At 46.9% G+C, this 22,500-nt stretch overlaps 1 protein-coding gene across 8 annotated transcripts in view; it reads left to right on the forward strand.

Annotated features, from left to right (window-relative positions):
- MYO5A (myosin VA) overlaps positions 1–22,500 on the forward strand; it is a 205,687-nt gene that overhangs the window by 55,032 nt on the left and 128,155 nt on the right. For all 8 annotated transcript variants that reach the window (XM_050966865.1, XM_050966867.1, XM_050966868.1 and 5 more), the window contains exons 2-3: positions 6,164–6,274; positions 17,818–17,989. In XM_050966865.1, the coding sequence (XP_050822822.1) occupies positions 6,164–6,274; positions 17,818–17,989 (283 nt within the window). The remainder of the gene's footprint in view (positions 1–6,163; positions 6,275–17,817; positions 17,990–22,500) is intronic.

The following is a 22,500-nucleotide window of genomic DNA, read 5'->3' on the forward strand; positions in this document are numbered from 1 at the left end:
TTCACTGATAGCATAAGCAGGCACAACTCCACTGAAGTCCAGTTGCCCCTTAGTTCAATTCTCTGTTTAATTTTAATTCTGTGTCTAATCTGGGATTTCATGCCCCCTATAATTGTTGGAGAAGTGTGTTCCCCTCCAAAGGACCAGCAAAGATTTGCAGATTGGATTTGATTTTTAATTGTAAGCATTTGTGCGCAAGTAATGGAAGGATGTAGAAGGATTTGGCTGTTCAGATCAGCTTGTCCCAAGGTTTGAAGAAGAATTACTTGACACCTACTGTCTAGACAACTAGGCATACTAGCCAGATACAGAACAGAGGGGGAAAAAAGCAGCAGAGTGATTCTCATGTCTGAGGAGTTGGCCATCTGCTGCCATTTCTAGATAAGTGAGTTAGTGATGTCACAAGTTGTTGTTTGATCTTTGGTGAGACTAGCAAGATCTGCATTTTTAAGACTAAAAGATCCCAGATGTTACAACAAAACTAGCCCCCTTATACAAGATCCTCAGCTGTTACTGGAAACATTGTTCTCTATTGACTCTCCAGAAGATACTTTAGGTACTTCCTTTTCTGGTGTTTTCTGCTCTTTCTTTAGATTAATTTAGAGAAAATTGTATCCAGGTTGATCTCCATACACAGGTGCAAGTGGTTGGACTTAAGTAAAGTTTGCTTCTTTCCTAACAGCATCTTTAGTTGAAGAATGGTGTGAAGCATTGTAGGACAGGGGCCATGTATTCTATTTGTGTCCGTACAGCATCTAGCACATTGTTGGTGCCACCAATAACAAGGAATTAGTAATAATTAAAAGTATACTGGGTGTGTTATGCATATTTAAGCTTTCAAGTATTTGTTATCTTATTGGGGACTTCGTTCGAATGGAGCAGATCCACCCTGAGCTGTTAGGACAGTGTATGCAGACCAGCTACCTTCATCCTTCCCTTTTTCTCTGACTAGTTTTAGTCTCCAAGACTTACTTTGATAATGAAGGACTTGAGATGGCTTCCTTGGTTGAGTATCATCACTATCAGGGTTATGACCTACCTCTTGGCCTCTTTCCACTACTAGGACATCTTGGAAATCTTCCTCTCTTTCCACCCTTGTCTTTAAACAAGTTGCTGCCTCAGCACAGATCTGACTAGTTCAGTGGTTTCTATTACTCTAGCCTCGATATTACTGGTACCCTGAGAGAAAGGTAATATAAAAGTCAATGACTCTAAAGCTTTATTATTATTCAATCTTATATTGATGAAGCTTTTACCACAGACTTTAGACAGTGCTGTCAAAGTCTTACACCTCCCTAGCTCTTTGAGCTGGATAGTGACACACATACACCTATTGCTGATTGTCTGCATTAAACTTATTTTCTGTTGAATTAGAGTTCAGACCTTGTGAAATGCCATTAGGCTAAAACTTGAGGGAACACATTTTCATTTGAGAGAATCTTTCTTGTTGATTTCTTCACAAGGTTCATGGCAGTCTCTGTGAAATAAATAATACTGTTTCCATCAAACATACTATTAATTATAAAAAGGTAATTCCATCGTTTCACTTACAAGACTGTATGTTTATCAAACTCTTAAATCCTTGCAATGTCAGTGAAGGGCTTTGAAGATATAAAAATTGCTAAGTATTATTCAGCAAACTTTCTACAGGGCCTGATGTTTCCATTGAAAAATCAGGACATGCACACTGTCTGGCATAATTTATTAATACTAGAAAGCAAATCACATGGTGTAACCGTCAATATATTTCTCAAAGCTACTGTAGCTCAGTTACTCATTGGTCCGTTTTATACCTTAGAAAATTGAAAAGGATGATTATGAGAAATGATAATAAAGGATGTAGAACTAAGACACTGACTGGCAGAGAGAACACCAGGGTGTCCTGATTCTGTGGCACACAGCACGTATTTAAGTCAGTGATCATTTTGTGTGGTCTGCTGTAGGATTGGACCCTATCAGAATCCAGGATGGTCATGAGGGTTTAATATAAAATGGTGCTGTTTACCGTAAAGAATGCCCTGGAAATCAGTTAGCAAAACAGTTCTGCTAATTTGATAAAGTTGAAATATTATGAAATTATTTGATATTTATAAGTAGGGACGTCTCTCTTTCTCTCATAACCCTGTCCCCGCACCTGCTTCTGCTTCTTTTACCAAGGTATTTTCTGTGGCACGGCTTTTAATATAAACACTGATGATCAAACCATAGACTTGAAAGCTACAGCATTATTCTGTTAGCCAGACTTTAATATCCTTGAGGTTATCTCATGTGGAAGACTCAGCTGGCAGGGGCAACCCAGTTTCCATGGTGATTTATGTTCTGTTGTCTCTTTCCCCATGTAGTCAGACAGTAGAAAATGGTACAGTTTCTTTTGAATAGATTAAAGGTGCCAATTTCATATTGGCTCAGAATTGTGTATTTGGAGGCTGACTCTCAGCATCAGAAGCCTGTTAGAGAACTCCATGCCATTTTATTAACATGGAATTAAGACTGTAACACCTTGTCTGCATCAGAAAATTCTTCTCCACGTAGCCTAGAGTGAAGTAAGCCTGTAGCACTTTTCTTGCTAAGTAATATTATACACATCTACCCCAATATAATGCAGTCTGATATAAAGCGGTAAAGCAGTGCTCCGGGGGACGGGGCTGCTTACCTCATTATATCGGAATTCATGTTACCACAGGCGGTTCTTCTGCGCCCGCCCGTTACTTGCTGCAGCCCTCCCCAGGGCCCCCTTTTGCCCTAGCTCACCTCCGCTCCGCTTCCTCCCACGAGCACGCCGCAGCTCCACTTCTCCGCCCTCCCAGGCTTGCTGCGCCAATCAGCTGTTTGGCACAGCAAGCCTGGGAGGGAGGAGAAGCGGAGCTGCAGCGTGCTTCTGGGAGGAGGCGGAGCGGAGGTGATCTGGGGCAGGGGGCCCGCAGCAAGTAAGGGGAGGGCGCACAGGAACCGCTCCCTGCTCCAGCTCATCTCCGCCTCCTCCCCTGAATGAACCACTACCGCTCCGCTTCTCTCCCCCGCTCCCTTCCAGGCTTGGCGGGCCAAACAACTGATTGGTGCAGCAAGCCTGTAAGGGAGGGAGAAGTGGAGTGGCTGTGGTGTGCTCAGGGAGGAGGCGGAGGCAGAGTGGAGGTGAGCTGGGGTGGGGAGCGGTTCCTCTCCCTACCCCGATATTACTCGGTCTCACCTATAACACGGTGAGATTTTTTGGCTCCTGAGCATCACATTACATTGAGGTAGAGGTGTAAATGCTTTCCTCAGTGAAGCTCTGCCGTTCTCCCCTATATAGTCTCTCTTTTATATGTATGAACATTTAAATGATTGTTTACATCCAAACATCAAAACATCTATCCTCAAACTTGTAAAAACAAATTGAAAACATTTTTATTAATGCTTTTATAAAGCTTCCCCACATGCCGACCACTAGAGCCAATGTTGTGGGTCTGCACACTACCTAACCATATCAAAACAGTGTTAATTTCCCCTCTATAAACACATGCTATTTCCAACAGATCTCCAAAGACAGACTCTAACAGTCTGGAAATGTCAGTTAAATCCTTCCAGCTTTTAACCTAGTTAAACCACATTGGGCTATAGATCAAAGAAGATTGCTATGATGCAGTGTACCATAAAGACTGTCTGTTTTAAACCTACTGCTGGTCAGGCTTTTTCTTAGAAATTAACCCCACTTTTTTCTCATTATCTAAATGGAAGATGTTTTTAAATGCAGAAAATGTATTCCTACAGTAGATAAATACTGAAGAAAAGTTAATAGGCTTCATATTTTTATTTAATCTGAATGAAAAAAATTGACACATGCCTGCTTCGAGATCAGTCTTATCTTGACTAAGAGTTCCATCATCTGACTTTGGAATGTGGGCAAGTAACTCTTTAGTAAACCACTCCCTTTCCCAGATTAAATATTTATTCAAGTGCTGTTTGCCTCTCACCAGGTCACAGAAAGTGTCCTGTATGAGCTGCAGTATTCCAACCATGGGATAGAATAGGAAGATTGCACTGGAAGGCTCATCTGAAGGGCTCAATAAATCCTGACTTGACTAACTTTTAAAGTGGCACTTCTTTAGCCTTGGGCAGAGGGGGTGCCCTTGGGACCTCTTGCCCCTGAACCAGGCATCATCTTTAATACACAGGTGTGGCCTGTGGAAACTACTTTTCTTAGCATGCAGCACTATGGATTGATTCAGAGATCATGCCTCCCAATTATTAAGAATGAGTAGGTGAAATTTGCTCTATTTTATGCCAAGTGTGCGGGGCAGCCCTTAGGCTTCTGGCTAGTTGCCATTGTATTATATGTATTATATATTAACTGTGGCCAATGGGAGCTGCGGAGGCAGCACACAGAGCTGCCTGGCCACACCTCCACCTAGGAGCTGAGTGAGGAGGATGTTGCCGCTTCCAGGGAGCCCCCCAGGTAAGCACCACCCAGAGCCTGCCTCATCCTGTTCCCTGCCTGAATCCCCTGCCTCCTCCCACACCGAAACTCTGCTGCGGAGGGAGAGGGGGTCGCCCAAGACTGCCCCAGCAGCCGCCGGCGTGACTGGTGCAGGAGCTGCTTGGGGTACCCCTGAGCCATGCACGCCAGCTGCTACAGAAGTCACTGAGCTCACAAAAAGTCACAAAATCTGCGACTTCCATGACAAATCTGCAGCCATAATGATAGGGACAAGCTCAGTGCTATAGAATGATCAGGATTTCTTATAAGCTAGGCTCCTTTAAACAACGTACATTTTAATACAATCTAAATGCAAGGTCATACACCTAGGAACAAAGAATCAGACCACTGTCTATCATGCTGACCACTATTGTCTCATTGGAACAATTTACCAAGGGATGTGATTGATTCTCCGTCCATTGAAGTTTTAAAATCAAGATTGAATGTCTTTGTAAAAATACACTCTGGCTCAACTGCAAGGTATGGGCTTGCTGCAAGAGTTACTGAGTGAAATTATATGTCTTGTGTCCTGCAGGAAGCCAGACTTAGATGATCATAGTGGTGCCTTCTGGCTTTAAAGCCTTGGAAAAAGATAATATAGGTAACCAAACCTCCTGCTAGGAAGGCTCTTTCTATCAAATACACTACTGAACAAGGTGCATTACAGGGTTTTTTTTGTCCTCCTCTGAGCCATTTCATGTTGTGCAGTATTGGAGCTAAGAAAGGGGAATGATCTGACCTGGTGAGGAAGCTTGTATGATCCAAAGCTAAGTATAAGCCCTGAGAATCACTAGTACAATTAATTGTCAGAAGTGGATGACCCAGAAGCTTAATTATTTTTAAACTTTTCAGCTTCTTATTTACACATTTAATGATACTAATTAAATGCTATGGTTGGAATTGTCCCCTCACTGATGCACACTTGGAGGTGGTAGTCACTGTGTGGCTCACATCTGATATTGAGCCCTTCTATGGGAGCAGGAGGAAAGCTGTCAAGATTGGGCCACAAGCAGTATTTTTTAAGTCTGAAAGACAGAATATTGACAGTTTAAAGTCCATTCATTCTTGTTCAGAGGAATGTAGCCATTAGTCGGAATTCTAGATTTTTCCTCTCTACTGTGTGAAAGGTGCTTTCTACCAGCTTTTAGAGAGCATTCTTTTAATACTTTTGAGATAACCTGTTTTAAATTAGCTGATAAATGGGTAACAACAAAGGAAAATGGGTAGTGGCATTTAAAGCTATAGCTTATGTTACTCAGCTAGAATTTATCAAAGAGATACAGATGAGTATTTTACAAATAGTACAACTTTGCTATGTTCTACTCTTGTTCCTAGTTGCATACAGTACTAGTTGGAATTGTCTAAGTCACAAATCATTTGAATTAAGTCTAGTAGAAAATAAATTCTTGGTTGTTAAAAATATATTTATCTTGTTTGGACTTTCAGAATTGAGCTTATATCTTGCTGAAGCTATTTTTTATTGGAAATGAACGCTTTGATGTCCTTTGTGAATAAGAAATAAAATTCAGTTTGTATGTACGTCTTTCTCAGTAGATTAGAACAGCCATTATATTAATGGTGATAGCCATTACTTGAAGGTTCAGATGTTATCCAGTTATATAGGAATAAAGCTTTTGGTGCTGTCTGTGTTAATTTCACTATAAATAATGAGAAATCACTGATCATTTGCTTGTTGATTTTGTATTACAGTATGCCAGGGTTTGGATCCCTGATCCAGAGGAAGTCTGGAAGTCAGCAGAACTTCTCAAAGATTATAAACAAGGAGATAAAGTCATCCAGCTTCGACTCGAAGAGGGAAAGGTAAGGTTACATGTTGTCTTTAGGCCTATAGCCCTTAATATTGGCTGCAAGCCATTGTATGAAAGGTCAGTTTTTCAAAATGAGACCATATTAACCTATGTGCAGTCATTTGGGCTCATAGTCTTTGAGGCCTTGAACATGACAGGAATTATATAATTGAAATGCACAACATTTATTCTCATTTGATTTTCTTACCCTCCACCTTTCCTATACTTCCCTCATATTTTTATCATTATCTTCTGCTAATTCTCTAACTGAAGTCATCATCTTGTTTGACATCCCAGTTAGCTGCTGTGGAGATGCTATCACAAGAAGAGAGGAAACATTCTATATATGGAAATGTTGATTTTTAGAAGCCTTTCCCTTTCCATTTAGTATAAGATTAGGGTTCCTAAGCGTAGGGCACTTGGAGCTAGGGTTAGGGTTCCTATGGGTAGGGCACTTAGAGCTAGGGTTCGGCTTCCTATGGGTAGGGTTTCCCGCCCTAGGGTTAGGGTTCCTATGGGTAGGGCACTTGGAGCTAGGGTTAGGGTTCCTGTGGGTAGGGCACTTGGAGCTAGGGTTAGGGTTCCTTTGGGTAGAGAACTTGGAGCTAGGGTTAGGGTTCCTATGGGTAGGACTTTCTGCCCTAGGGTTAGGGTTCCTAAGGGTAGGGAACTTGGAGCTAGGGTTAGGGTTCCTCTGGGTAGTCCTTCCCGGCCTAGGGTTAGAGTTTCTATGGGTAGGGCTTCCCGCCCCAGAGTTAGGGTTCCAATGGGTAGGGAACTTGGAGCTATGGTTAGGGTTCCTATGGGTAGGGCTTCCTGAACTAGGGTTAGGGTTCCTACGGGTAGGGCACTTGGAGCTAGGGTTAGGGTTCCTATGGGTAGGGCGCCCTACCCTAGGGTTAGGGTTCCTAAGGATAGGGCACTTGAAGTTAGGGTTAGGGTTCCTACGGGTAGGGCGCTTGGAGCTAGGGCTAGAGTTCCTATGGGTAGCGCATTTGGAGCTACAGTTAGGATTCCTATGAGTAGGGCACTTGGTGCTAGGCTTAGGGTTCCTATGGGTAGGGCTTCTCGCCCTGGGTTTAGGGTTCCTAAGGATAGGACACTTGAAGTTGGGGTTAGGGTTCCTGTGGGTAGGACACTTGGAGCTGAGGTTAGGGTTCCTATGGGTAGGGCACTTGGAATTGGGGCTAGGGTTCCTATGGGAAGGGCTCTTGGAGCTAGGCTTAGTGTTCCTATGGGTAGGGCTTCCTGCCCTAGGGTTAGAGTTCCTAAGGGTAGGGCACTTGGAGCTAGGGTTCGGGTTCCTACGGATAGGGGGCCCTACCCTAGGGTTAGGTTTCCTATGGGTAGGGCACTTGTAGCTAGAGTTAAGTTTCCTATGGGTAGGGCACTTGTAGCTAGAGTTAGGGTTCCTAAGGGTAGGGCACTTGGAGCTAGGGTTAGGGTTCCTCTGGGTAGGCCTTCCCGCCCTAGGGTTAGTGTTCCTATGGATAGGGCACCCTGCCCTAGGGTTAGGGTTTCTATGGATAGGGCTTCCCGCCCTACGGTTACTGTTCCTAAGGATAGCGAACTTGGGCCTAGAGTTACAGTTCCTATAGGTCGGGCATCCTGCCCTAGGGATAGGGTTCCTAAGGGTAGGACACTTGGAGCTGAGGTTAGGGTTCCTATGGGTAGGGCACTTGGAGCTAGGGTTAGGGTTCCTATGGGTAGGGCTTCCCGCCCTAGAGTTAGGGTTCCAGTGGATAGGACACTTTCACCTAGCATTAGGGTTCCTATGCGTAGGGCTTCCCACCCTAGGGTTAGGCTTCCTAAGAGTAGGACACTTGGACCTAGGGTTAGGGTTACTTAGGGTAGGGCACTTGGAGCTAGGGTTAGGGTTACTTAGGGTAAGGCATTTGGACCTGGGGTTAGGGTTCCTATCGGTAGGGCACTTTGAGCTAGAGTTAGGGTTCCTATGGGTAGGGCACTTGGAGCTAGGCTTAGGGTTCCTATGGGTAGGGCGTCCTGCCCTAGGGTTAGGGTTTCTAAGGGTAGGGCACTTGGACTTAGGGTTAGGTTTCCTGTAGGTATGGCTTCACGCCCTAGGGTTAGGGTTCCTATGGATAGGTCACCCTGCCCTAGGGTTAGGGTTCCTCTGGATAGGGCACTTGGAACTAGCCTTAGGATTCCTATGGGCAGGGTTTCCCGCCCTATGGTTAGGGTTCCTAAGGGTAGAGTACTTGGAGCTAGGGTTAGGGTTCCTATCGGTAGGGCACTGGAGCTAGGGTTAGGGTTCCTATGCGTAGGGTGCCCCACCCTAGGGTTAGGGCTCCTGAGGGTAGGGCACTTGGAGCTAGCGTTAGGGTTCGTATGGGTAGAGCTTCCCGCCCTAGTGTTAGAGTTTCTAAAGGTAGGGCACTTGGAGCTAGGGTTAGAGTTCCTAAGTGTAGGGCTTCCCGCTTTGGGATTAGGGTTCCTACGTGTAGGGCACTTGGAGCTAGGGTTAGGGTTCCTATGGGTAGGGCACTTGGAGGCAGAGTTAGGGTTCCTATTGGTAGGGCCCTTGGAGCTAGGGTTAGGGTTCCTATGGGCAGGGCTTCCCGCCCTAGGATTAAGGTTCCTCTGGTTAGGACACTTGGATCTAGGGTTAGGGTTCCTATAGGTAGGGCACTTGGAGCTGGAGTTAGGGTTCCTATGGGTAGGGCACTTGGAGCTAGAGTTAGGGTTCCTATGCATAGGGCTTCCCGTCCTAGGGTTAGGCTTCCTAAGATTAGGGCACTTGGAGCTAGAGTTAGGGTTCCTATGGGGAGGGCACTTGGAGCTAGGGTTAGGTTTCCTAAGGGTAGGGCGTCCTGCCCTAGGGGTAGGGTTCTTATGGTTAGAGAACCCCACCGTAGAATTAGAGTTCTTAATGGTAGGGCACTTGGGGAAGGGTTAAGGTTCCTGTGGGTAGGGCACTTGGAGCTGGGGTTAGGGTTGCTGTTGGTAGAATACTTGGAGCTAGGGTTAGGGTTCATATGAGCAGGGCTTCCAGCCCTAGGGTTAAGATTCCTAAGGGTAGGGCACTTGGAGCTAGAGTTTGGTTTCCTAAGGTTAGGGCACTTGGCTCTGGGGTTAGGGTTCCTCTGGGTAGGGTACTTGGAGTTAGGGGTAGGGTTTCCATGAGTAGGTCGCCCTGCCCTAGGGTTAGTGTTCCTATGGACAGAGTACTTGTGTCATAAACAGATAGCTAAGGGTTAATGTCTCCTTCACCTATAAAGGGTTAACAAACAGTGACCTGCAAACACCTGACCAGAGGACCAATCGGGAGACAAGATACTTCCAAATCTTGCGGAGGGAAGCCTTTGTTTGTGGGTTTTGGGTTTGGCTTTGTTCTCTCTGGGTCCTGGGTGGGGCTAGAGGTGCAACCAGGTTTCTGCCAATCTCCCTGCTACAGTCTCTTATCTATTCAGAATTGTAGGTAAGAAAAGGCGGTCATAGTCTTTTAATTTGTTTTTTTTTTTCATTTGCATTTGTGTACTTGCTGGAAGTAGCTTAAATTGTGTTTCTGCTGGAGAAAGTTTCTTTCTATTGTTTATAAGTTGAAAGACCCTGTAACTGTTTACCATCGAAAGTGCAGAGATAAACCTTTTACTTTTTTCTTTCTTTTTTATTAAAAGTTTTGCTTTTTAAGACCTGTTTGATTTTTTTTTCTCCTAGTTAAGCTTCAAGGGAATTGTGTCTGTACTCACCAGGAAATTGGTGGGGAGAAAGGAAGGATAAATTTTCTCTTTGTGTTATATTCACGCAGCTTGTATTGCCTCTGGGTGAGGGGGAAGGTAACACTCCTCTCGGTGTGGTGATTCAAGAAGTTGAATCAGGCGATCTCCTAGTGTTCCCAGGGCGGGAAGGAGCTGGGAGGGGGAAGGGAATGGTTTATTTCCCTTTGTTGTGAGACTCAAGGAATCTGGGTCTTGAGGTCCCCTGGGAAGGCTTTGGGGGGACCAGAGGGTATCAGGCCCTAAAAATTCCTGATTGCTGGCAGCGCTACAGAATCTAAGCTGGTAATTACGCTTAGAGGACTTTATGCTAGTACCCATATCCTGGACGCTAAGATCCAGATTTGGGAATTATACTATGACAACTTGGAGCTAGGGTTAGGGTTCCTATGAATAGTGCACTTGGAGCTCATGTTAGAGTTCCTATGGCTAGGGCACTTGAAGCTAGAGTTAGGGTTCCTATGGGTAGGGCTTCCCGCCCTCAGGTTAGGGTTTCTACGGGTAGGTCTTCCCGCCCTATAGTTAGGGTTCATTAGGATAGGGCACTTTGAGCTAGGGTTAGGGATCCTGTGGGTAGGGTGCCCCGCTCTAGGGTTAGGGTTCCTAAGGGTAGGTCACTTGGACCTAGGGTTAGGATTCCTATGGGTAAGTTCCCCCGCCCTAGGGTTAGGGTTCCTATGGATAGGGCTTCCCTCCCTAGTTTTAGGGCTCCTAAGGGTAGGGCACTTGGAGTTAGGATTAGGGTTCCTATGGGTAGGGCACTTGTAAGTAGGATTTGAGTTCCTATGGGTAGGGTTTCCCGCCATAGGGTTAGGGTTCCTAAGATTAGTGCACCCTGCCCTAGGGTTAGCGTTCTATACTTATGGCACTTGAAGCTAGGGTTAGTGTTCCTATGGGTAGGGCTTCCCACCCTAAGGTTAGGGTTCCTATGGATAGGTCACCCTGCCCTAGGGTTAGAGTTCCCATGAGTATGTCGCCCTGCCCTAGGGTTAAGCTTCCTTTGAGTAGGGCATTTGGAGCTAGGATTAGGATTCCTATGGGTAGGGCTTGCTGCCCTAGGGTTAGGGTTCCTAAGGGTATGACACTTACAGCTAGGGTTAGCATTCCCATGGGTAGGGCACTTGGAGCTAATGTTAGGGTTCCTTTGGGTAGGACTTTGCGCCCTAGGGTTAGAGTTCCTAGGGGTAGGGCACTTGGAGCTAGGGCTCGGGTTCCTACTGGTAGGGGGCCCTACCCTAGGGTTAGGTTTCCTATGGGTAGGGCACTTGTAGCTAGAATTAGGGTTCCTAAGGGTAGGGAACTTGGAGCTAGGGTTAGGGTTCCTCTGGGTAGGGCACCCTGCCCTAGGGTTAAGGTTACTATGGGTAGGGCTTCCCGCCCTAGGGTTAGAATTCCTTAGGCTTGGGCGCTTGGAGCTAGGGTTATAGTTCTTTTGAGTAGGGCACTTGCAGCTCGGGTTAGGGGTCCTATGAGTAGGGCTTTTTCACCCTAGGGTTAGGGTTCCTAAAGTTATCGCGCGCCACCCTAGGGTTAAGGTTCCTATCACTTGGAGCTATGGTTAGACTTTCCATGGGTAGGGTACCCTGCCCTAGAGTTAGGGTTCCTATGAGTAGGGCACTTGGAGCTAGCTTTAGGGTTCCTATGGGTATGTCTTCCCTCCCTATGGTTAGGGATCCTATGGGTAGGGCACTTGGAGCTAGGGTTAGAGTTCCTGTGGGTAGGGCTTCCCACCTTAGGGTTAGGGTTCCTTTGGGTAGGGCACTTGGAGCTGTAGGTAGGTTTCCTATGAGTCGGGAACCCACCCTAGGTTTAGGGTTCTTAAGGGTAGGGCACTTGAAACTTGGGTTAAGGTTACTATGGACAGGTCTTCTCACCCAAGGGTTAGGTTTCCTATGAGTAGGGCTTCCTGTCCTCGGGTTAGGGTTCCTAATGGTAGAGCACTTGAATCTAGTGTTAGGAATCCTATTGTTAGGGCACCACACACTGGGGTTAGCATTCCTAAGGGTAGGCCACTTGGGGCTTGGGTTAGGCTTCCTATGGGTAGGGCTTCCCCACCCTCGGGTTAGGGCTCCTAAGGTTAGGGCACTTTGAGCTATGGTTAGGGTTCCCATAGGTAGTGGAGCCCGACCTAGGGTTAGGTTCCTATGGGTAGTGCAGCCCTCCCTAGGGTTAGCGTTCCTATGTGTAGGGCTGTTGGAGCTAGGGTAAGGGTTCCTATGGGTAGGGCTTCCTGCCCTAGGGTTTGGGGTCCTATGGGTAGGGCTTCCCGTCCTAGGATTAGCGTTCCTAAGGGTAGCGCACTTGGAACTAAATTTAGGATTCCTATGGGTAGGGGACTTGGAGCTAGATTTAGGGTTCCTTTGGGTAGAGCTTCCCGCCCAAGGGTTAGGGTTTCCAAGTGTCGAGCACTTGGAGCTAGGGTTAGAGTTCCTATGGGTTGGGCACTTGGAGCTACGATTCAGGTTTATATGGATAGGGCTTCCGTTCCGACGGTTAGGGTTCCTAAGACTAGTTGGCGCTGCCCTAGGGTTAGGGTTCCTGTGGGCAGGGCACTTGGAGCTATGGTTAGGGTTCGTATGGGTAGGTCTTCCTGCCCTAGGGTTAGGGTTCTTATGGGTAGGGTTTCCCTCCCTATGGTCAGGGTTCCTGCGTGTAGGGCACTTGTAGCTAGGCTTAGGGTTCCTAAGAGTAGGGTCTTGGAGGTAATGTTAGGGTTCCTATGGGTAGGGCACTTAGAGCTAGGGTTAGAGTTCCTATGGGTAGGGCCTCCCACCTTAGGGTTAGCGTTCCTATGGGTAGTGCACTTGGAGATAGGGTCAGGGTTCCTATGGTTCGGGCACTTGGAGCTAGGGTTAGTGTTCCTATGGGTATGGCGCCCCACCCAAGGGTTAGGGTTCCTATGGGTAGGGCATTTGGAGCTAGGGCTAGGGTTCCTATGGGTAGGGCACTAGGAGCTAGTGTTAAGTTTCCTATGGGTAGGGGACTTAGAGCTAGGGTTAGGTTTACTATGGGTTTGGCGCCCTGCCCTAGGGTTAGGGTTCCTGTGGGTAGGGCACTTAGAGCTAGGGTTAGGATCCTATGGTTTGGGCACTTTGAGCTAGGATTAGGGGTTCTAAGGGCAGTGCATTGGAGCTAGGGTCAGGGTTCCTATGGGTAGGGCACTTGGAGCTAGGGTTATGTTTCTTATGGGTAGGGCTTCTGGCCCTATGATTGTGATTCCTAAGGGTAAGGCATTTGGAGTTAGTGTTAGGGCTCCTAAGGGTAGTGCACTTGGAGCTAGGATTAGTGTTCCTATGGGTAGAGTATTTGGAGCTATCTTAGGGTTCCTATGAGTAAGGCTTCCTGTCCTAGAGTTAGGGTTCTTAAGGGTAGGGCATTTTGAGCTAGAGTTAGGGTTCCTATGAGTCGGGCACTTGGAGCTAGGTTTTGGCTTTCTGTGAGTAGGTCTTCCTGGCATCGGGTTAGGGTTCCTAAAGGTAGGGCACTTGGAGCTAGGGTTAGGGTTCCTATGGGTATGGTTTCCTGCCCTAGGGTTAGGGTTCCTAAGGGTAGGGCACTTGGAGCTTGGGCTAGGGTTCCTGTGGGTAGGGCACTTGTAGCTTGGCTTGGGGTTCCTATGGGTAGGGCACTTGGAGCTAGGGTTAGGTTTCCTATGTGTAGGGCTTTGCGCCCCAGGGTTAGGTTTCTTAACGGTAGGGTACTTGAAGCTAGGGTTAGGGTTCCTATGAGTAGGGCACTTGGAGCTACTGTTAGGTTTCCTATGGGTAAGTCTTCTCGCCCTAGGGTTAGGGTTCCTAAGGGTAGAGTACTTGGAGCTAGGGTTAGAGTTCCTATGGGTAGAGCGCTCCTCCCTAGGTTTAGCGTTCCTCTGGGTAGGGCACTTGAGTCGATTGTTAGGGTTCCTATGGGTAGGCCACCCCGACCTAGAGTTGAAGTTCCTATAGTTAAGGCACTTGTAACTAGGGTTCGGGTTCCTATGGGTAGGGCGCCCCACCCTCGGGTTAGGATTCCCATGGAGAGAGCACTTGGAGCTTCGGTTAGAGTTCCTATGGGTAGCGCACTTGGAGCTAGGGTTAGGGTTCCTATGGGTAGGGCACTTGGAGCTAAGATTAGGGTTCCTATGGATGGGGCACTTGTAGCTAGGATTAGTTTTCCTATGGGTAGAGCTTCCCACCCTAGGGTTAGGGTTCCTATGGGTAGGGTATTTGGATCTAGAGTTAGGGTTACTGTGGGTAGGGCTTTCCGCCCTAGGGCTATGGTTCTTAAGAGTAGGGCACATGGAGCTAGGGTTAGGGTTCCTTTGGGTAGGGCTTCCCGCCCTCAGGTTAGGGTTTCTAAGGGTGGGGCAGTTAGAGCTAAGGTTAGGGTTCCTGTGGGTAGGGCTACCCACCTTACGGTTAGATTTCCTATGGTTGGGGCCCTTGGAGCTAGTTTGAGGTTTCTTATGGATAGGGCATTTGGAGCTAGGGTTAGGGTTCCTAATGGTAGGTTTCCCTCCCTAGGTTAGGGTTCCTATGTCTAACGCGCCCCTCTTTAGAGTTTGGGTTGCTTTGGGTCGGGTACTTAGATCAAGGTTAGGGTTCCTATGGGTAGGGCACCCCAGTCTAGGTTTAGTGTTCCTATGGTTAGGGCACTTGGAGCTAGGGTTTGGGTTCTTATGGGTACGGCTTCTCGCCCTATATTTAGGATTCTTATGGGTTTGGCACTTGGAGCTAAGGTTAGGGTTACTATGGGTAGGGCACTTGGAGCTCGGGTTAGAGTTCCTATGGGTAAGGCTTCCCGCCCTAGCGTTAGAATTCCTAAGGGTAGGGTACTTGAAGCTAGGAGTAGGGTTTGTATGGGTAGGGCGCCCCGCCTAGGGTTACGATTCCTATGGGTAGGGCTTCTCGCCCTAGGGTTAGGGTTCCTATGGGAAGTGCACTTGTAAGTAGGGTTCGGGTTCCTATGGGTAGGGCGCCCTGCCCTAGGGTTATGGTTCCTATGGATTGGGCACTTGGAGCTACGGTTAGAGTTCCTATGGATAGAGCACTTAGAACTAGGGTTAGGGTTCCTATGAGTAGGACTTCCCTCCGTAAGGTCAGGGTTCCTAAGTGTAACGCGCCTCGCCTTAGGTTTTGGGTTGCTATGGGTAGGGCACATCTCCCTAGGGTTAGGGTTCCTATGGGTAGGGCACTTGGAGCCACGGTTAGGGTTCCTATGGGTTGCGCACCTCTCTCTAGGGGTAGGGTTCCTATGGGTAGGGCACTTTGAGCTAGGATTAGGGTTCCTGTGGGTGGGGCACTTGTAGCGAGGATTAGTTTTCCTATGGGTAGGGCTTCCCACCCTAGAGTTAGGATTCCTATGGTTAGGGTTACTGTGGGTAGGGCTTTCCGCCCTAGGGTTAGGGTTCTTAAGGGTAGGGCACTTTGAGCTAGAGCTAGGGTTCCTATGAGTAGGGCACTTGAAACTAGGGTTAGGGTTTCTATGGGTGGGGCATCCCGCCCTAGGGTTAGGGTTCCTGTGGTTAGGGCCCTTTTAGCTAGGGTTAGGGTTCCTATGGGTTGGGCTCTTGGTGCTCGGGTTAGGGTTCCTGTGGGTAAGGCTTCCCGCCTTAGGATTAGGATTCCTAAGGGTAGGATGGTTGGAGCTAGGGATAGGGTTTGTATGGGTAGGGCGCCTCACCGTAGAGTTGCGGTTCCTATGAGTAGGTCTTCTCACCCTAGGGTTAGAGTTCCTATGTATAGGGCACTTGTTACTTGGATTCGGGTTCCTATGGGTAGGGCTTCCCGTCCTCAGATTAGGGTTCCTAATGTTAGGGCACTTGGTGCTACGGTTCGGGTTCCTAATGATCGGACTTCCCTCCCTAGGGTTAGAGTTCCTAAGTGTAACGCTCCCCGCCTTACGGTTTGGGTTGCTATGGATAGGGTACTTAGAGCTAGGGTTAGGGTTCCTATAGGTAGGGCACCGTGCCCTAGTGTTAGGATTCCTATGGTTAGGGTAATTGGTGCTAGGGTTAGGATTCCTATGGGTACAGCACTTGGAGCTAGGGTTAGGGTTCCTCTGGGTAGGGCTTTCCGCCTTCTGGTTAGTGTTCCTTTGGGTGGGGCACTTGGAGCTAGGACTAGGGTTCCTGTGGATAGGGCGCTTGGAGCTATGGTTAGGGTTTCTATGAGTAGGGCTTCTGGCCCATGTTTAGGGTTCCTATGGGTAGGGCACTTTGAGCTAGGGTTAGGGTTCCTATGGGTAGGTCTTCTCTCCCTAGGGTTAGAGTTCCTAAGGGTAGGACACTTGGAGCTAAGGTTAGTGTTTCTATGAGTAGCGGACTTTTAGCTAGGGTTAGGGTTCCTATGGGTAGGGTTCTTGGAGCTAGGGTTAGGGTTCCTGTAGGTAGCGTTCCCCGCCCTAGGGTTAGGGTTCCTATGGGTAAGGCACTTGGAGCTAGAGTTAAGGTTCATATGGGTAGGGCACCTCACGCTAGGGTTAGGGTTCCTATGGGTAGGGCGCTTGGAGCTAGGATTAGGGTTTCTATGGATAAGGCACTTGGAGCTAGGGTTAGAGTTCCTATGGGTAGTGCACCTCTCCCTAGGGTTAGGGTTCCTATGGGTTGGGCCCTTGGACCTAGGATTAGGGTTCCTATGGGTGGGGCACTTGTAACTAGTATTAGTTTTCCTATGGGTAGGTCTTCCAGCCCTAGGATTAGTGTTCCTATGAGTGGGGTATTTGGATCTCGGGTTAGGGTTCCTATGGTTAATGCACTTGGAGCTATGGTCAGGGTTTCTATGGGTAGGGCTTCCCACCCTAGGTTTAGGGATCCTAAGGGTAGGGCTCCTAGAGCTAGGGTTAGGGTTCCTATGGGTAGGGCACTTGGAGCTCAGGTAGGGTTCCTATGGGTAAGACTTCCTGCCCTGGGGTTATGATTCTTAAGGCTAGGGTACTTTTAGCTAGCGTTAGGGTTCCTGTAGGTAGGGCACCCCACCCTAGGTTTAGGGTTCCTAAGAGTAGGTCACTTGTAGCTAAAGTTCGCCTTCGTAGGGTAGGACTTCCCGCCCTAAGGTTATGGTTCCTAAAGGTCGGGCTCTTGGAGCTATGGTTAGGGTTCCTATGTGTAGGGTTTTCCGCCCTAGGCTTAAGGTTCCTACGAGTAGGGCACTTGGAGCTAGGGTTAGGGTTCCTATGGGTATCGCACTTGGGTCTAGGGTTGGGGTTCCTATGGGTAGGGCTTCCTGCCCTAGAGTTAGGGTTCCTAATGGTAGGAGATAGGGTTAGGGTTCCTATGGGTAAGGCACTTTGAAGTAGAGTTGGAGTTCCCATGGGTAGGGTTCTTGGAGCTATGGTTAGGGATGAGGATGAGGGAACTGGGATTGTTTAGTCTGCAGAATAGAAGAATGAGGAAGGATTTGATAGCTGCTTTCAACTACCTGAAAAGGGTTTCCAAAATAGGATGGATCTAGACTGTTCTCAGTGGTACCAGATGACAGAACAAGGAGTAATGGTCTCAAGTTGCAGTGGTGGAGGTTTATATTGGATATTAGGGAAATCTTTTTCACTAGGAGGGTGGTGAAGCACTGGAATGAGTTACCTAGGGAGGTGGTGGAATATCCTTCCTTGGAGGTTTTTAAGGTGAGGCTTGATAAAACTCTGGCTGGGATGAATTAGTTGGGAAGTGGTCCTGCTTTGAGCAGGGGGTTGGACTAGATGACCTCCTGAGGTCCCTTCCAACCCTGATATTCTATGATTACTAAAGGAAAATGGTTGGTGAGAATGAGTGGATGAATAAGCCAAAGATGGAACATTTTCAAATACTACTTTTTCATGTAATATGTTTGTATTTAATTTTCAGGAATTAGAATATTGCCTTGATCCTAAGACCAAGGAACTGCCTCCCTTACGAAACCCTGACATACTTGTTGGTGAAAATGATCTCACAGCACTCAGTTATCTCCATGAACCTGCTGTTCTACACAATCTCAAAGTTCGCTTTATTGATTCAAAACTTATTTATACCTATTGTGGTAAGTACATAACCATTTTCCTTTATTCTATTGCAAGGGACCAAAAAAAAAAATTACAAGGGGTAGGAAAAAAGAACATTTTTTATTGATAGGTCTCTGATTTTAAATAAAGTCTTGTTTTCATTAATGATGAGGCATTTTGGGGGATCCTCTACTTCAGGTAGGCCCAAATCAACTAGGCCTGCAAGTATGAAAATGCAGAGTACATCTGCTTCATTTTTATGTGTTTCTAGCTTCTGAAAGGGCTCTGTTTAGAATGCTCACTTTGAGGTCCTGAGGATTCTTCAATGAACATTGTGCCCATTACAGATGCTTTCCTAAGTATGTATTAGCTGGAGGAGAGCTTTGAAAAATGTAAATGTATCTTTGGAAATGTATAAGACTAGTTTTATAATGCCCTTTGTTTGCTGGACTTATTCTTTCCCAGCTATGGGTAACTTGGTCCTGTGATTGCATTGAGAATTCCAATTACCTTTCCTTCGTACCGTTTTCATTCAGTGGAACTGTAGGAATGAGGTTACAGCAACTACAGAGTGTGTATGTGCCAGTGTTTGTGTGTTCATATCTGTGCTCTTTGTTAGTGGCAAAGAACATTTAACTCATAGCAGTGTAGATTTGTGATCATACAAAATCTGAAAGCATAATTGGCCATAATTAAGGCTGATTTTTTCATGGTTAGTTTTAGTAAAGGTCATGAACAGGTCATGGGCAATAAACAAAAATTCACAGAGCTGTGACTTGCCCATTACTTTACTAAAAATAACCCGGGGCAGGGTTAGGTAGTGGGGAGGAATGGAGTCCCATGGGGCAGGGGGGAACGACATGCCCCAACTCCAGTGGCCGCAGCGGGGGTCGCAGCAATGGGGGACACACAGCGCTTCCTCCAGAGCTGGCCCAACTGCAGCCCCCACCAAGCCTCAGTTGCAGGGACTGGGGTGGCACACGGCCCTGGGAAACTGCCAGGGGGGCGCGCAGCCGCATCCTCCAGCAAAGGCCAAGCCTGGGCTGCTGCAGGCTGGGGTGCATGGATCCCGCCAAGCCTGGGACGCTGCGGGCTGGGGTGCATGGATCCCGCCAAGCCTGGGCCGCTGCGGGATGGGGTGCATGGATCCCGCCAAGCCTGGGCCGCTGCGGGCTGGGGTGCATGGCTCCCGCCAAGCCCGGGATGCCACAGGGCTGGGGTGCATGGCTCCCGCCAAGCCCGGGATGCCACAGGGCTGGGGTGCATGGCTCCCGCCAAGCCCGGGATGCCACAGGGCTGGGGTGCATGGATCCCGCCAAGCCCAGGACGCCACGGGGCTGGGGTGCGTGTACCCTGCCAAGCCCAGGACGCCACGGGGCTGGGGTGCGTGTACCCTGCCAAGCCCAGGACACTGCCAGGCTGGGGCGCACAGCCCCTGTCAAGCCTAGGACGCTGAGGGGTTGGGGTGCATGGCCCTGGCTGCAGCCCCCATGGGACTAGGGCAGCAGGGTCCTGATTTCAGCTAGCTCCAGTGGCAGGGCAGGGGTGCACAGTCCCGTCTCCTCCTCCTGAAGCCCTAGAAGTCACGGAGGTCCGGCAAAGTCACAGAATCCGTGACTGTCATGATCTCTGTGACTAAATCATAGCCTCAGCCATAATTTGTTCAATCAACCAAAAGTGGAACCGTTTACTATGATGATGACTTCATCATAATTGCGGTTGAGTGATAAATTTTAAAGGAGTATTGTGGAGTAGTTTGGGCCCAAAATTTAGATTTCATGCAGTGGGTTTTTAATTCCAAATCCTGGTATTTATTGGAAATATGTTGCTAACTCTTAATATAACATTTCAATTAAAACCATTTCAAGTTCATTTTTAGGTATTACCCTGTATTTTGTTTTTTAAACATCATGCTAGTGCATGAGAAACTGAAAGTTAAACTAGCTATCCTGTTTAGACTGGTGAGTAAAATATAAAAAGTGAATTGCATAATTGGTGAGAAGTTAACCAGATTATGAAAATTCCTGTTAAAGTTGCTGTTAGTAATACAGATCAGGGATTTTTCTCCCAAAATATGTGCCAGATTTTCCTGTCGTGTAAATCAGTCTGGCTCCAGTGTAGTCAGGTCAGTGAATGCCAGTTGTGAATTTGTACCATGATTTTTACCCATACTGTTTCCCTTTTAATTTTTATGTGGACCATTTTAACTAATTTCCTGTTTTAATTTAGACTAGCTCTGGTCCATTTTCCTAAGGACAGCCCCAATTTGTTTTGTGCACAATTCCCAGAGCATAGCTAGCCATCGTGAATTACCATTGCTTGAGCCTGCTGCCTGCAGTTGGATTTTGTCATTTGGATCGCACTTTGCACCGCTTTAATATAAATTAGGCTGGGCTGTCATTGAGGGAATCTTGTCATAGTGCAAGGGAGTCTTTGACTGACATCAGCAAATCTTACTGTGGTAGCTGTTTTGAAGGCATTTGTGACTTCCTTGGTGCAGTGCCAGTTGAAGACCTTGATCTGTTCCTCTCTTGGTGCAGAACAGCCACACTTTGAATTTTGATTGTAATTCCTAATGTTAATTTCTCACTGTGTCTGTTTCTGCTGTATCTCCAGCCATGGTATCAGGAGTGGCAGGATTAATGTAGACCTGCAGCCAGGATTTTAGTAATGCAGAGTACAGGTATGGATACCCTGGTGCCCTGTCTACACTAACTTGCTACCACCGATGGAACCACACCCAAGGATGGCGACAGGGAAATTTTTTGAAAAAAAAGTTTAGTGTAGATAAAACCTAATGGCTTGATCTTTCAAACACTTATCAGCAGGTACTGATTTCAGTGGGACGATGCCCACTAGTAAGTGTTCTCAGGATCAGGCTTTAAATTCCCTTGAATCTTACTGTTTTGTGTTTGGGTTGTTTGCAGCCCTCTATTGTGTTTGATACCCATTTAGAAGCTTTAAAAAGGAATTTATTTTTATGCCAGTTTTGCTTTTTACACTTGGCAAACATGCTGCTTTTATGTTTTTCCTAGTGCTGCTTCAATTGACTATACACCAGGCCTCTGCTGATTTGCCCTAATGTCTGGAAGACGTGGAAAATTGCTAAATTTGGCAAACCATTAAAGGGCATAAAATGTTTTACTAAAAGGCAAGTTTGCTGAAGTTTGAAGAAGCTCTTCAGCCTTCTAAAAAAAATGTCTCAGCTGATGAGGATTGTGCAGTTTGCATATTAGGTTTATTAGAAGCATCTTGATCCAGGGTCTTTAGAAATCTTTGGGTTTCCAAGTGATCAAAGTGCAAACAAATGAGGTTTGATATGATAATTTTTGACGTTACAGGACACTCAGAGCTGCGGTCCAAACTGCTATCGAGTCACTCTTTCGCCTTTACTCCATCACCATGGAATATTCTACAGTATGGGAAATGATGGCGCACACATAGTGTTTTAGGGCTTGTCTACACTTCCAGAGCTGTAGTGTAATGAAGAGGCTGCTTTCACCAACTGGAGAACTTCTCCCATTGGTGTTAGGTACTCCACGTCCTTGAGAGGCACTAGATACATTGACAGAAATCCTCCCATCTACATAGGACTGTTTACCCAGGGAGTTATGTCAGTATTATGGGTGCCCACATCCCTGAGTGACATAAGTGTAATAACAGAAAAAAAAGGGTGGGGGATGGGATGGGATGGGGTGGCAGCAATTGTTCGCTTGGTGAAATTCTTAGGAAAACAGTAGTATATCAGATGGAGACAAGCACAGTTACATGGGTAACAGCTTCATCTTTGACCCCTCTCTGGTCTCTGAGTGCACCCCCTCAAATATTTGGCCTTTTGCCCTTTTGTTGGGGTGGAATCCTGCAAATGTCCCACTTTTAGCCTGGGCCCTGGGAACACAGCGCCCTGTGTTTCAACTGATCACTCAGCCAACCTGATGGGGGTTGTCACCTGCAAGTCTTCACTTTGGGATCTTGTGACCAGTGATTGATATAGATGACCAGACAGCTTCTCCAAACAAAGCATTGTTTATGTCAGCGGTTCTCAACCAGGAGTATGTGTACCCCTGGGAGTACACAGAGGTCTTCCAGCCAGTACCTCAACTCTTCTAGATATTTGCCTAGTTTTACAACAGGCAACATAAAAAGCACTAGCGAAGTCAGTAAAATCTAAAATTTCATACAGACAGTGACTTGTGTTTACTGCTCTGTCTATTATATATAGATATGCAAGTATAATATTTATATTCCAATTGATTTATTTTATAATTATCTGGTATAAATGAGAAAGGAAGCAATGGTTCAGTAATAGTGTGCTGTGACACTTTTGTATTTTTATGTCTGATTTTGTAAGCAAGTAGTTTTGTAGTGAGGTGAAACTTGGGGGTGCGCAAGACAAATCTGGCACCTGAAAGGGGTACAGTTGTCTGGAAAGGTTGAGAGCCACTGGTTTATGCATTGCAGTAGGAACAAAGCATAACAAGAATGAAAATCAAGGATATTCAAACAGAAGGCCTGTAGATGTATGTTTCCAAGGGTATATGCAGGGCTG

The sequence above is a fragment of the Gopherus flavomarginatus genome, chromosome 9, assembly GCF_025201925.1.
Source record: "Gopherus flavomarginatus isolate rGopFla2 chromosome 9, rGopFla2.mat.asm, whole genome shotgun sequence".
Lineage (NCBI taxonomy): Eukaryota > Metazoa > Chordata > Testudines > Testudinidae > Gopherus > Gopherus flavomarginatus.